We start from the raw sequence: 11,230 nt of genomic DNA on the forward strand, positions 1-11,230 counted from the left end.
CAACACATCCTGTTTCCTGCAGCGCCTCAAAAGATGCCTCACTCCGTCCACTAAGTGCATCGATGTGGGCCGTGCCTCGGCTGTTCGTGAGGACCACAACGATGTGAGGGTCACCGAGTCGCAGCACGTTTGTTGTGACGTTGCATGGCACCCGCACACACACACACACGCAGCGCCTGCATCCCTCCCTTTTGTGTCCGCCCTCTGCCGGAGTGGCCACACACACGGGCAGCAGCAAAATCACTTCACCCTCGACGATCCAAAATCAACACCGACATCCCTCGCGACGCAAAGATCTCAGTTGCCAGCACGGGCTTCCTGTCGCTCTGCCATCGACGCTGAAACACGGCACAGTGCACGCACTCATTTTCCTCGTGTGCGGTCAGCCGTTTGGTTCACACATTCTTCGATGGGCTGACGTCCACAAAAGCACGCCACAAAAGGCCACTGTGATCGCACACGCTCTTGCGATGAGCGTCTGTGTGTGCATGGATCCGCTGCTCACACGTGCTGGGAGGCAGCCTGCAGCCGGTGCCCTCGTGCCAGTTCATCGGCTCCAGCACGGAAAAGGGAAAACGGCCTATTCCCGATGCACCTATTTCCACCAGCAGCACCAACACGCTGGTCGCCAGCCGTCATTCCTCAGCACATCCAGGAATGCTGAAAAGTGACGTGGAGCTGTCAGCCAGCAATGCCACAATCCCCGCACACATGTCGGGTCCACCAGAGAAGACACATAAATCACAAACAACACCCTTCACACGTCATCCGAACATCATTCCGACACACCGCGACACGCCAAACAGAAGTATTCGTCACCCCAATGCACCTCCCCACACAATCACATAGTCCATGCCCCACGCACGGCAGCAGCTCACACGCGGTCAAACAAATGTTCCTCGGATTCGTGTTATCCACGTGCTGCAGTTGGAAGTAAACAAAAGAGACAAGCTGCCAAACCCCAAAAGAGTGCCACGACTGGCCGCAAGCCAACGGAACGCAGCCACTCAAATGAATTCAGTCCTCATGCCCTCAGCCCCCCACCTTCCCCACAAAAGCTGCAAAAGATGGAAAACAAACGCACCGTCCAATAAATTCTTTGTGCAACACCAAAAGAAGCCGCAGTGCCTTATGCTGTCCTCACAGTCCGTTGATGACGCCTGGATGCGGATGGTCACCCATCGGTCCTCACAAACGACGCCGCACACCCGCGACGCATCCTGCGCTCTGAGAAACGCATCCCTCACTATCACCAGAGACGCCCACGCACCGTCGGTACGCAACAAATCGTCAAGGAACGAAGGATACGTCAGGCTGACAGCAAGACACCCGCCGACAAATCACAGCGCAGACATCATCGCTAGCAGCAGCACCGGAAGCAAAGCAGGCCGCAGAGTAAAGTAGATCAACTGACGCATGACGCATGTCAAAAAAAAAAAAAAAAACTTGGCGTGACAAGGATACGAGAGACTGACACTCTCCCAACAAGAAAGGAAGAAACAACAAGAAAATATCGAACAAAGGACATTTTGGACGTCCGCAGTCAAAGTAAGCCAAAAATAAATAAAAAAAAAATGTAATGGGTGCACCCAACCACAACACAAGTAAAACAGCAATAGACAAAAAAAAAGAAGCCGAAGCGTGGGACTACCAGCGCACACACTCTCATTGCTCCCGTAAAGCAAAACACACACAGAGGGAGAGAGAGAGAGAGAGGTCGCCCACTCAATGCAATAAAAACAAAACAGAAACAGTTACGGTGCTCCGCCCATGCAGCCAGGCAGGACGGCAGCGGTGCGTGTGGTGCAAAAGAGAGCACCAACGGGCCTGCATGGATGTGCATGCAATATATACAATGGGCACATTATGTGTGTGCTTCGTGGGATGAGGTGAGGGCGAGAGTCCATGCAAGGGGACACACACAGAGAGTGAGAGAGAGAAGGACGAGTGTGTGTGCGGGCGGTGCATGGCTCTCTCTTCCTCACTCTCACGCGGACACCACCGCAGCAGCAGCCGCAGCGGCCGCAACAAGAAGCAAAAGAGGGGAGGTGGTGTGGGGTATCGCGGTGCTGCCGTCACTGTCGCCAACCTTTTCATTATCTCCAGTTTGGCGTTTTTCTGTCGCTGCAGCATCCGGAGTTCGAGCATCCTCGTTTGTCTTCGTCCCTGTGGATTGTTCCTCCTCAAAAGGGGAAGGTTCTTCGCTTGTAGATGGCTCAGCTTCTTGTTCTTGACTGCCAGTTGATGTACTCTGCGCCGTACCTTCCGTAGAGGCAGGATATTCCTTATTTTCCTTTTGTAGTTCGGGTAGGTTCGTGGATGTATCCGTGCTTTGGCTTTCATTCGTCTTTTTTTCCTGGGTTAACACTTCATTTTGGGTTTTGTGCTCCGGCGGTACTGTGTTTGGCACTGTCGTTTGGGCCTGTTTACTGCTTTGTGATTTTATACCTGAACTCTTTAATGGGTCTTCTTTTCTGTGGTTCTTTGAATCCTCGTTTCCAATATCTTGTGCTCCCAATGAGGGCTGACCTTCTCCACCCGTATTGTTCTCGCCAACACCTTTACCCTCTTCTGAAGCAGAAGTGTGTGGCTGAGGTGCTGATGGCGATAGCGGTTGTGACTGTTGCGGTGGTGACTGCGGTTGCTGTGGTACATGTACTTGCGATTGTGGCAGTTGCCTTACTTCCTGTTCTTTATTTTGTAATGGCCGTTCTGTATTTTCTTTTCCTGGATCGTTCACCACAATTTCTTCTAAACGCCCTGAAGGGCTTCCATCTTCCTCCTCCACTCCAGGAACAACATCCTGTTGATCAACATTAACTCCGTTCCCTTCCAAAGATTTTCCTCCAGACGCTTCTGTTGATTGATTAACCTTGGATACATCTATTGGTGAATCTGATGTGTCTGGTCCTGACGTTGAAGTTTCAGCAGTCTCCACCGCACTTTTACCACCACTCCCACCTCCAGCACCACCGGCAGGCGCTTTCACCACCTCTGTGCATTCGCCTCCGCCGGCACCGCACCACAGCACGCAAAGGGCACACACCAGCAGCACACGGCCGGTCATCATCACCGCCATCACTCCTGTCAATTGCGTGTAGCCTTCAGCACAAACTAACAACACGTCAACGGAGAGTGAAAGCAAAAAAGAGACAAGTCACACAGCCACTCACAGCCACAGTAACAAACAGCAGCAGCGCAGCACACAACATGGGGCAGTTGCAATCAGCGAAAGGAAAAAAAACGCACACAAACACACAGCCCCGCAGCAATGAATCAGCAAGAAAAATAAACACAAAGCAATTTAAAAAAACACGAGTAAACAAACAGCAATAAATTAAAAAAAAGGTAAAACCACAAGAGATAAACTGATGCACAGTATAGCTCCAGTGTGCATGCAACAGCACACAGACATGCGTCCACGCAAACAGTTGTGGGCGTGCCGTGCATATGAGTGTGTCTGGGATGCGTGCCAAGTGACGGACAGAGGGAGCAACAACATGGAGCACACAGCAGCGCAGCGGAAGCAAATGAAGCAAAACACACAATCATTACTTTCTATTAGTTATTACTCTGTAAAACAAAAGAAACGCACAAATCCCCGTGGTTGAGTGCCGGCTTTAATAGCCCGCATTCACTTCTTCAGCCCAGTGTCCCGTACGTGAGTGCAGCCAGAACAAGCAGCAGCCGGGCATGCAGATGGGTGTCATGGAAGCAGGCGTCAGTTCCCACACTGTTCTCCAGCGCGTTCGTTGTGGGCGCAGAGGAAAGAGGAGCCGGCGTGCTTGCCGCCGTAGAATTTCCTTCGCTAGAATCAGTGTCGGTGGTGTTGGCGGCGGTGTCCTCTTCGGCGCCTTCCGCTGCACCCCCGTCCTCGCCGGTCTGGGACAACTGAGTCGGTGGCGCAGCAGCATTCTCTTCCTGCAGCTCCACTGGGGGGGTCATGGGAGGAGTGGCCGCCGCTCTCTGTGAGCTCCGGGTCTGGTATGGATTCGGGTGCAGGAGAAGCAGCAGAGGCAGAATGTGAAGGGCCTTGAAGTTCACCAGAGGGAGCGTGATCCGACGCTTGCGAGGCCGCAGCAGAAGGATCCGTCGTGGCCGCAGCGCCAGCAGCAGAGTCAGCACCAGCGCCGCCTGAAGTTGCAGGTGGTGGAGGAGGAGGGGCACCAGTCGCAACCTGAACGACAGCAGGAGAAGATTCAGAATCCGGTCTGGAAGATGTTTCACGAGAAATATTGTCCTCTGGAGGGCTCGGAGGTTCTGCTTCCAAAGGTTTGGCCGGAACACTTTCAACGGTGGCCGCCTTCGGCTCCACTTTACGCTTCCACCAAATTTCCAGGATGTCTGGAGTGGGCGATGTGACGTTGATTGTGAAGACGCCATCCTTCGCACCTCCGTTGATACGCTTCCGAACATCCTCGGACGCACAGTTTCCGTCGCCCATGCTGCAAATCATTTGTCCCGCACCAGGAGCTGCATCCGAGCAGTTGTACCACAATGACTTCCCACGGAGTTGCCAACGCGCAACATTACCGTCACCCGCACACTCTGCATTCACCTGCGTCACCTGCGGCTCTTGCTCCTCCCCTTCCTTCACGGCAAACACGCACGAGCAGCAGCACAGCAGTGCCAGCACCAACACAACACAAAAAATACGGCGCATCATCATCGAAACTATCGTTGTTGAATAACTTGGATTCGATCTGCATGAGAAAGGAAGTACAGAGAGACAGCAGCTACACCACGCACAGCCACCGCATGGTAATAAATGGCAGCAGCCAGAAGAAGCGCACACCAAAAAGGACAGATGGAATCATTAAAACCGCAGAACTCACACACCGACCCGTAAACCAAAAATTAAAAGGGCGGAAAAAACAAAAAAAAAGAACACAGAAAAAAAAATGATGAGAGTCCAACAAAACTCCCAAAACTTTTAAAAAAATCAATCGGGCAGCACTCTTATTTCTTATGCCAAGCAGCACAAGAGAACCGTGTGTGTCTGTGTACATAATGCCTTCACCAAGAAAAGAAATCAAATAAAAAAGATCGTGCTGCTCCCTGAGCCCACACAACATCCCTCACATTTCATTGCGGCATCCGGCCTGTTCCTCCAATCCTCCTTTCGTGCAGTCCGTGGGACGCACAGCAATGAGACCGGCACCGCGTGTGGGCAACAAACAACAAAACAAAGAGGCACGTCAAACATGAGGGTGTACAGCAACCAACCATTAAATAAAAAAAGGAGCTTATAATTCCAGGAAAAAAACTAGCAGTAAAAAAGTAATAAAAATTAACACGCAAAGAACGCGGCACATGTTCCCCGTGAGGGGTCGCAATTCCACACTCTTTGGCTCACAAGACCGCCACAACTCCACACAACCCCAGAAGAAGCAGCAGCACCCAATACACGCACATACGCACAGTGCTGTCAACAGTTAACTCTCGCAGTGTCAATTTCGCGTCGTTGAGCAGGGCAAAGCAGTCGTCGGGACTCACACCGCTCTCGGAATACTGCGCGGTGAATTCTCGTAATTGCGGTTTTCGTGTCCAGAGGCATTGCGTTGAGTCAATCCGTCCGCATCACCCTCAGCAAAAAATAAACTGCCTGCAGTGCCATTTTCTAGAACGAGAGATTTGTGTCCGGTGGCGTTGCGCTCACTCACCTCGACCGTGTTATCCGCAGCAACGTGTTCCCTGCCGCCATAAGTGACAGACATGATCCCGGATGCATTCGACGCCACTAATATTCTCGGACCGTTGGCAAAGGAAAGCCTCTTCTTGGATGCATTCGGGACCATCATTTCGTTCGAATTGGTGGCAAACTCAAGCTTCGTCTCGGACGTGTTGGTCGCCGTGTTGGATGCGGGACTCTGATCGACGGTGTTCGGTCCGTCAGCCGCCGCAGACTGTCGCCAATCCTCGTGTTGACGTGACGGCTCAGCATTAACTTGCGGCGCAGTTGTCCCACCAGATTTTGTGTCATCCTTCCCTTCACGGGGTGGCGGCAACTGACAGATGACCGTCCGGTCAGCATCGCTGCTCCGTGCAGGCGGATGGATGGTTCCGTCGGGGGAAAATTGGCGCCACCACAATTCATAAGGGCCGGCGTATTTATGTGTCGTCACATTCATCGTGAAGGCAACGGTGGCCTCTTCCTCTTTCCTTGCACAGCTGGCAGCACAGTTGCTACATGTGTGCACCGCATTGGCCACATGGCACACAGCACCCAGCTCACCATTCCTGCTATGCATGCGCACATCAAAGCCACTGAAAGTATAATTCTCATGCTGAGCCTCAGCACTGGCAGCAGAACTCTTCTTCCACGCACACACACACACACACACGCGCACGCGATAGCTCAGGCTGCCGTCACTCGGAGCACACGACACATCCACCGGCACAACCACCGCATCCACATCACCAGATACATCTCCAGGAATCCCAACAGCCGTCACGCACACGGACGAGCAGCAGCAGCAGCACAAGAGCGTAAGGACCAACACGCCGCCGCACCGTCACCATCGCCACCATCGCAGTCATCGTCACCCGTAGTGGAGTCGCTGGAGCCAGTCAGATGATCCGTGAGGCAGAAGAAAAGAATGCAACAAGAGGGAGAGGGACGGAGTGCAGCGGATACAGCGAGAGAGAGGGCAGACAACAAGAGAAGGCAGCAGGCCCAGCCGCACAGTTCACACACCACGGGGCAGCATCCACGCAAGGAAGGCACACAACGCCAGCAGCCACCCACCATGCAGGAGGAGAAGATATCCGCCACCATATTCTCCCAGCTCATTCACAAAGCCAACGGGAAATGCCAAAAGCCCGCGGCCACCACACAACGCACACGGAGCGAGCACCCACCACACCAGCCACACGCGCCAGTGGACCCTCAGCTATCCATGACGCGGCAACAAAATTTCCAGCCATCCCGCCCTCAATGGGACACAGAGCCCAACTCAACGCAGTCACACGCGGTGCATCACACCCGCAGGAAAAGAGACTCGGGCTGCGCACTCCCTCCTCCCTTCTCCTCATTGCAACGGAAGAATACAACAGCCGCCACACGCAACTGCCAGCATGCACTGCAAAAGATGCATTCAAATCCACTGCAATGTGCATTTTGTGTGTGTGTGGTTGTGTGTGCCTGCAGAAACACAAAGCAAAGAAGTAAAGAAAAGGGAGCAGAGCATGTGAAGGGACGCAAAAAAAAAAAAAAAAAAATACACAGCGGAGGTGCATGGCGGAAACAACAAGAAAAAGACCGCTCAAACTCATGACTGCACTGCAGCCCAAGCAGTGGCAATTCACACAAGATTTATTTAGAACAAAAAATCTTTCCCCCCTTCGTCTTACACAAACCCCATCACACAAAATAATTATAAATAAAAAAGAAATCGTCCATTACTGTTCCACACAAATTTAAAAAAGCAGCCGGCTGCCGTGTGGCCACACCAAACTGTCTGCATATATTTTGCCCGCAAAAGAAAATTAAATAGTTGCATGTCTTTCAACCGTCTGACCCTCCATGTGTCCACACATCGTTTATATTTCATGGGTCATCTGCGTGTTGCTGCTCCCCTCAGCCCTCTCATCGGCGCGTGAGTGCGGCCTGCAGAGCACAGTCACTCTTCTTGTGTGCATGGGGACTGAGAGAAGCACGCAGAAATGACGGGAGTCGCGTCACTCCATCGGGAGAGTGAGCGCAGCAAAAGAAAAAAAAACTCAGGAGGGGAAAAGAAATGCTCACAAGACCGACACCGAGGGGGGTGCCACCGCGTGAAATGCACACGCAAAGCAAAAAGAAAACAAAAAACACGGCGGCAGGGTGTGGCTGTGTGTGTGTGGCGCTGCGGGTGTCTGCCCGCCCTCGCCGCTAAAAAACAAAAAAACAAGAGAGAAAGAAATGTGTGCTCCGCCCCACAGGCTCTCGTCGCACGCCCACACGTCACGGCTCCCTCAGCGCGCCGTTCGTCGCGGCCCCTCCTCATGCGTGCAGCAGGCGAGGCGCACAGGGCCGTCGTCATGAGCGTGTCGGTGGGTGTGCGAGTGGAGCAGTTGGGCGGGAAACACACGGCACCCCTCACAGGAAGAGTGCAGAAGAAACAATTAAAAGAGGGATGAGTAGAAAAGAAAAAGAACGTCCATAGTGATTGCCCCCAAAACCAAAAAAACAAAACAAAACAACAACAACACACAAAAAAAGCAAACAAGAAATTAAATTAAAATACGCAAAAAGAAAAAAAGACCTATAAACGAAATTCGTTCCCATGGGAAAGAAAGTCTCTGCTGAGGAGGTCGCAATTGTCCCACGCGGCAGCCAGTCACGCCTCACAGAGTCGCAAACCCCCACAGTCCCAACAGGAGCAGCAGCAGCAGCAGCAGCAGTCCGCTCCCACGCACAGTGCCGGCATCGCTGTTATTCCCCTGCGACAAATGTCCGAGGCTGCTGTTGAGTGCCGCACCATTCACATCCCTGTTCTGTGGCTGGACCTCTTCCTCCTGCACATTCTTTCCTGCCACCTTCTCCTCATCCTCAGCGGAGCTCGCACCCACCTCAGTATTCACTGTGGTTCCATCTTGCCCCACGCCCATAGTTGTAGGGCCATTTGCATCTGCTGTGGCAAGGTTTCCCGTAGGAGTTTTGTGTGGTGCATCCTCCTGCGTTTTATCTCCATATCCTGTGCTCACCGTTTGGTAGCCATCAGCAGTAGAACCGCCATCCACATTTTGATGCCCATCAGGAGATGTTCCTGGTGTCAAATGCTTTACGGACTCCTTGCCTGCTGAGGAACTCGTTACAGTGGACAGTGGTGATGCGGGTACACCGCCCGCACCGCTTTTCCCCAACGGCTGTCCTTTTTGCTCCTGCTGTTCAGCAGAAAAAGATGGAATCACGTTTCCTTGACCATTTTTGTTCACCAAAGGTAAAATAGAGGCTTCATTGGGATTGAGGGCTTCCATCTCATTGTCATCCTCCTCCTCCGCCTTCCTCTGGGCGTCAACGCTGTCACTTGTAGAGATGGATGATGGTGTTGAATCTCCTGAACGGCCTTTAGCTGCATCCTTCATCGAATCGGATTTGGTTGTTCCTTCACCGTGTTTCTCTGCCTCAGCATCCTCTAGAGACGGTTCTGGTGCCTCGGGATCCGTTTTGGTTTGTGACGGCGGTGTGTTTCGCTTTTCTTCTACTGCATTCCGTAAGTTTGCTGGTGCTAGTGGGGTTTCTTCTGCTGGGTACGCCGGTACTGGCGGTGTTGGCGGTGATTGGAGGGCGCTGGAGGTGTCTCTCTTCACCACCTCACTATGCCTTTTCTCGCTTTCTGTTGCATCCTCATTATCCTCTGTACTTCCTGCTTCTCCTTGTTTATCAGAGATGTGCGTTTTTATTTTGGGATCTGACTTCTCCGGTGCCTTCACGATGGGCGAATCGGACTGTCCAGGCGTTTTTGTTTGTACTGACGGACCACTTACATCTGAAGATACCTCGTCCTCAGAATTGAGCGTATCGCCAAGGGACTGTAGACCATCACCCTCTTCGGAAAGAGAATTTGGAGGAATACTACCAACAGAGAGAGAAGTTTCCAACGAAGACATCATATTTCCTTTGGGACCTCCAACAACAGAAAGAGGCTCCAAAGAGGAATTTACTTCAGGACCTCCACGTGAGCCACCTTCACTTCCAGGACTGTTGTCACCACCAGAGCTGCCACCGACAGCTGCCAAACCCTCAGCGTGTCCAAAAACCGCACCGCACCACAGCACGCAGAGGGCACACACCAGCAGCACACGGCCAGTCATCATCATCGCCATCACTCCTGTCACTTGCGTGCAGCCTTCAGCACAAACTAACTCCCCGTCAACGCAGAGTGAAAGCAAAAGGAGAGACAATTCACACAGTCACGCCACAGCAACAAATGTCAGCACCCCAGCAGCGGCAGCAGCACACAACATGAGGCAGTTGCAATCAGCGAAAGGGCAAAAACACACAAAACGCCCCGCAGCAATTAATAATCAGCAAAAAAAAATAAAAACAAAACACAGGTAAACAAACAGCAACAGTAAAAAATGTAAAAACACACAAAAAACAAAGGGCTGCACAGTATGGCTCCAGTGTGCATGCATTCACACACGGACATGCGTCCATGCAAGCAGTTGTGTGCGTGTAGTACATACCAGAGTGTCTGGGATGCGTTCAACATGACGGATGCGGGGAGCGGCAAGGAGCACACAGCAGGGCAGCGGAAGCAAATGAAGCAAATCACACAATCATTATTTTCTCTCATTTATTTACATCGGACCACAGTAGACGCACACAAATCTCCGCGGTTGAGTGCTGGCACGCACAGCCCGCATTCACCTCTTTAGCCCAGAGTGCTGTACGCCAGCGCGGATAAGGCAAGCAGCAGCGAGACAAAAACCCACGCGGAGCTGCTGAGGCTGCCGTCAATTTCGCGAAGACGTGACGGTGCGCGGGTGGTCGTCGTGGTTGGCGCCTCTGTAGTCGTGGTAGTACTTGGTGCCTGTGTTGTAGTGGTGGTCGTTGTAGTCGTGGTGGTCGTAGCTGGCGCAGTGATCCTTTTTGCTGAATTTTTTTTCCAGTTCGTTTGGAGGAGTTGGTGACATTCCCGTAGTGGCCGTACTTGGCGCTGTAACGGTCCTCGAATCCGGTGACTCTGCGTCTCTGGGCCGTATTTGTAACACTCCGGTTCCGGTCATTGCATCTGTTTCCTGTGTCCTGCCGGCTTCCGGATCTGTGGACTCTTTCGTACCGGACGTAGCACTTTCTCTCGTTGGCGCAGGAGGGGTTAAGAGGGAGTTTTCGCCTCCTCCTCTACCAGTTACCTGATTTTGTCCCTTTGTTGTATCGGAATTACTTTGTGACCCCGCCACACCGGAATTATCTGATTGCAGTTGCTTACTGCTCGGAGTTTGCACTCCTGGCTGAGGCAGCGGTTGACCGAGGATATTAACACCTTCACCATCCGCTGTCGCGCACACGTACGGGCAGCAGCACAGGGCGAGCACCAACAGGGCGCACAGCAGACGGCACGTCATCATCGTGAGTGTGGTCGTTCAGTGGTGTGGAGCTGACCTGCACAGCAAGGGACATGGAGAGCAACAGGGGAGACGAGAGGTGCGGCAGACACACACAGAGGGCACACCACATGAGGAGAGGGCAGCAGCCAGGCATGCACCGTACGCCGCACACCACGCACGACACACACTCCAA

The 11,230-nt window shown here is 52.6% G+C and overlaps 4 protein-coding genes and 1 pseudogene across 4 annotated transcripts, besides 10 other annotated features; all 5 read right to left on the minus strand.

Moving 5' to 3' along the window:
• Nucleotides 1-352: part of a sequence feature (haploid, Esmeraldo-like haplotype) that runs on past the window's edge.
• Nucleotides 353-8,069: a sequence feature (areas not merged during assembly with more than two copies in the genome that could not be assigned to a particular haplotype).
• Nucleotides 1,556-1,576: a sequence feature (AT_rich).
• Nucleotides 1,988-3,079, minus strand: Tc00.1047053511553.150 (mucin-associated surface protein (MASP), putative; the record flags this gene model as incomplete). Its single annotated transcript, XM_808790.1, has 1 exon — nucleotides 1,988-3,079. One exon carries the CDS (start codon nucleotides 3,077-3,079, stop codon nucleotides 1,988-1,990), a length of 1,092 nt encoding a protein of 363 aa, XP_813883.1.
• Tc00.1047053511553.160 (90 kDa surface protein, putative) lies at nucleotides 3,815-4,669 on the minus strand (the record flags this gene model as incomplete). Its single annotated transcript, XM_808791.1, has 1 exon — nucleotides 3,815-4,669. One exon carries the CDS (start codon nucleotides 4,667-4,669, stop codon nucleotides 3,815-3,817), a length of 855 nt encoding a protein of 284 aa, XP_813884.1.
• Nucleotides 5,493-6,251, minus strand: Tc00.1047053511553.180 (uncharacterized protein; the record flags this gene model as incomplete). Its single annotated transcript, XM_808792.1, has 1 exon — nucleotides 5,493-6,251. The coding sequence occupies one exon, from the start codon at nucleotides 6,249-6,251 to the stop codon at nucleotides 5,493-5,495; it is 759 nt and encodes a 252-aa protein (XP_813885.1).
• Nucleotides 6,322-6,350: a microsatellite.
• Nucleotides 7,203-7,223: a sequence feature (AT_rich).
• Nucleotides 7,370-7,390: a sequence feature (AT_rich).
• Nucleotides 8,070-11,230: a sequence feature (heterozygous, Esmeraldo-like haplotype).
• Nucleotides 8,158-8,207: a microsatellite.
• Nucleotides 8,329-9,810, minus strand: Tc00.1047053511553.200 (mucin-associated surface protein (MASP), putative; the record flags this gene model as incomplete). The annotated part of the gene is made up of 1 exon (XM_808793.1): nucleotides 8,329-9,810. One exon carries the CDS (start codon nucleotides 9,808-9,810, stop codon nucleotides 8,329-8,331), a length of 1,482 nt encoding a protein of 493 aa, XP_813886.1.
• Nucleotides 8,356-8,385: a microsatellite.
• Nucleotides 10,017-10,089: a sequence feature (A-rich).
• Nucleotides 10,363-11,058, minus strand: Tc00.1047053511553.209 (annotated as a pseudogene).

This window comes from Trypanosoma cruzi, genomic scaffold, assembly GCF_000209065.1.
Source record: "Trypanosoma cruzi strain CL Brener 1047053517137 genomic scaffold, whole genome shotgun sequence".
Lineage (NCBI taxonomy): Eukaryota > Euglenozoa > Kinetoplastea > Trypanosomatida > Trypanosomatidae > Trypanosoma > Trypanosoma cruzi.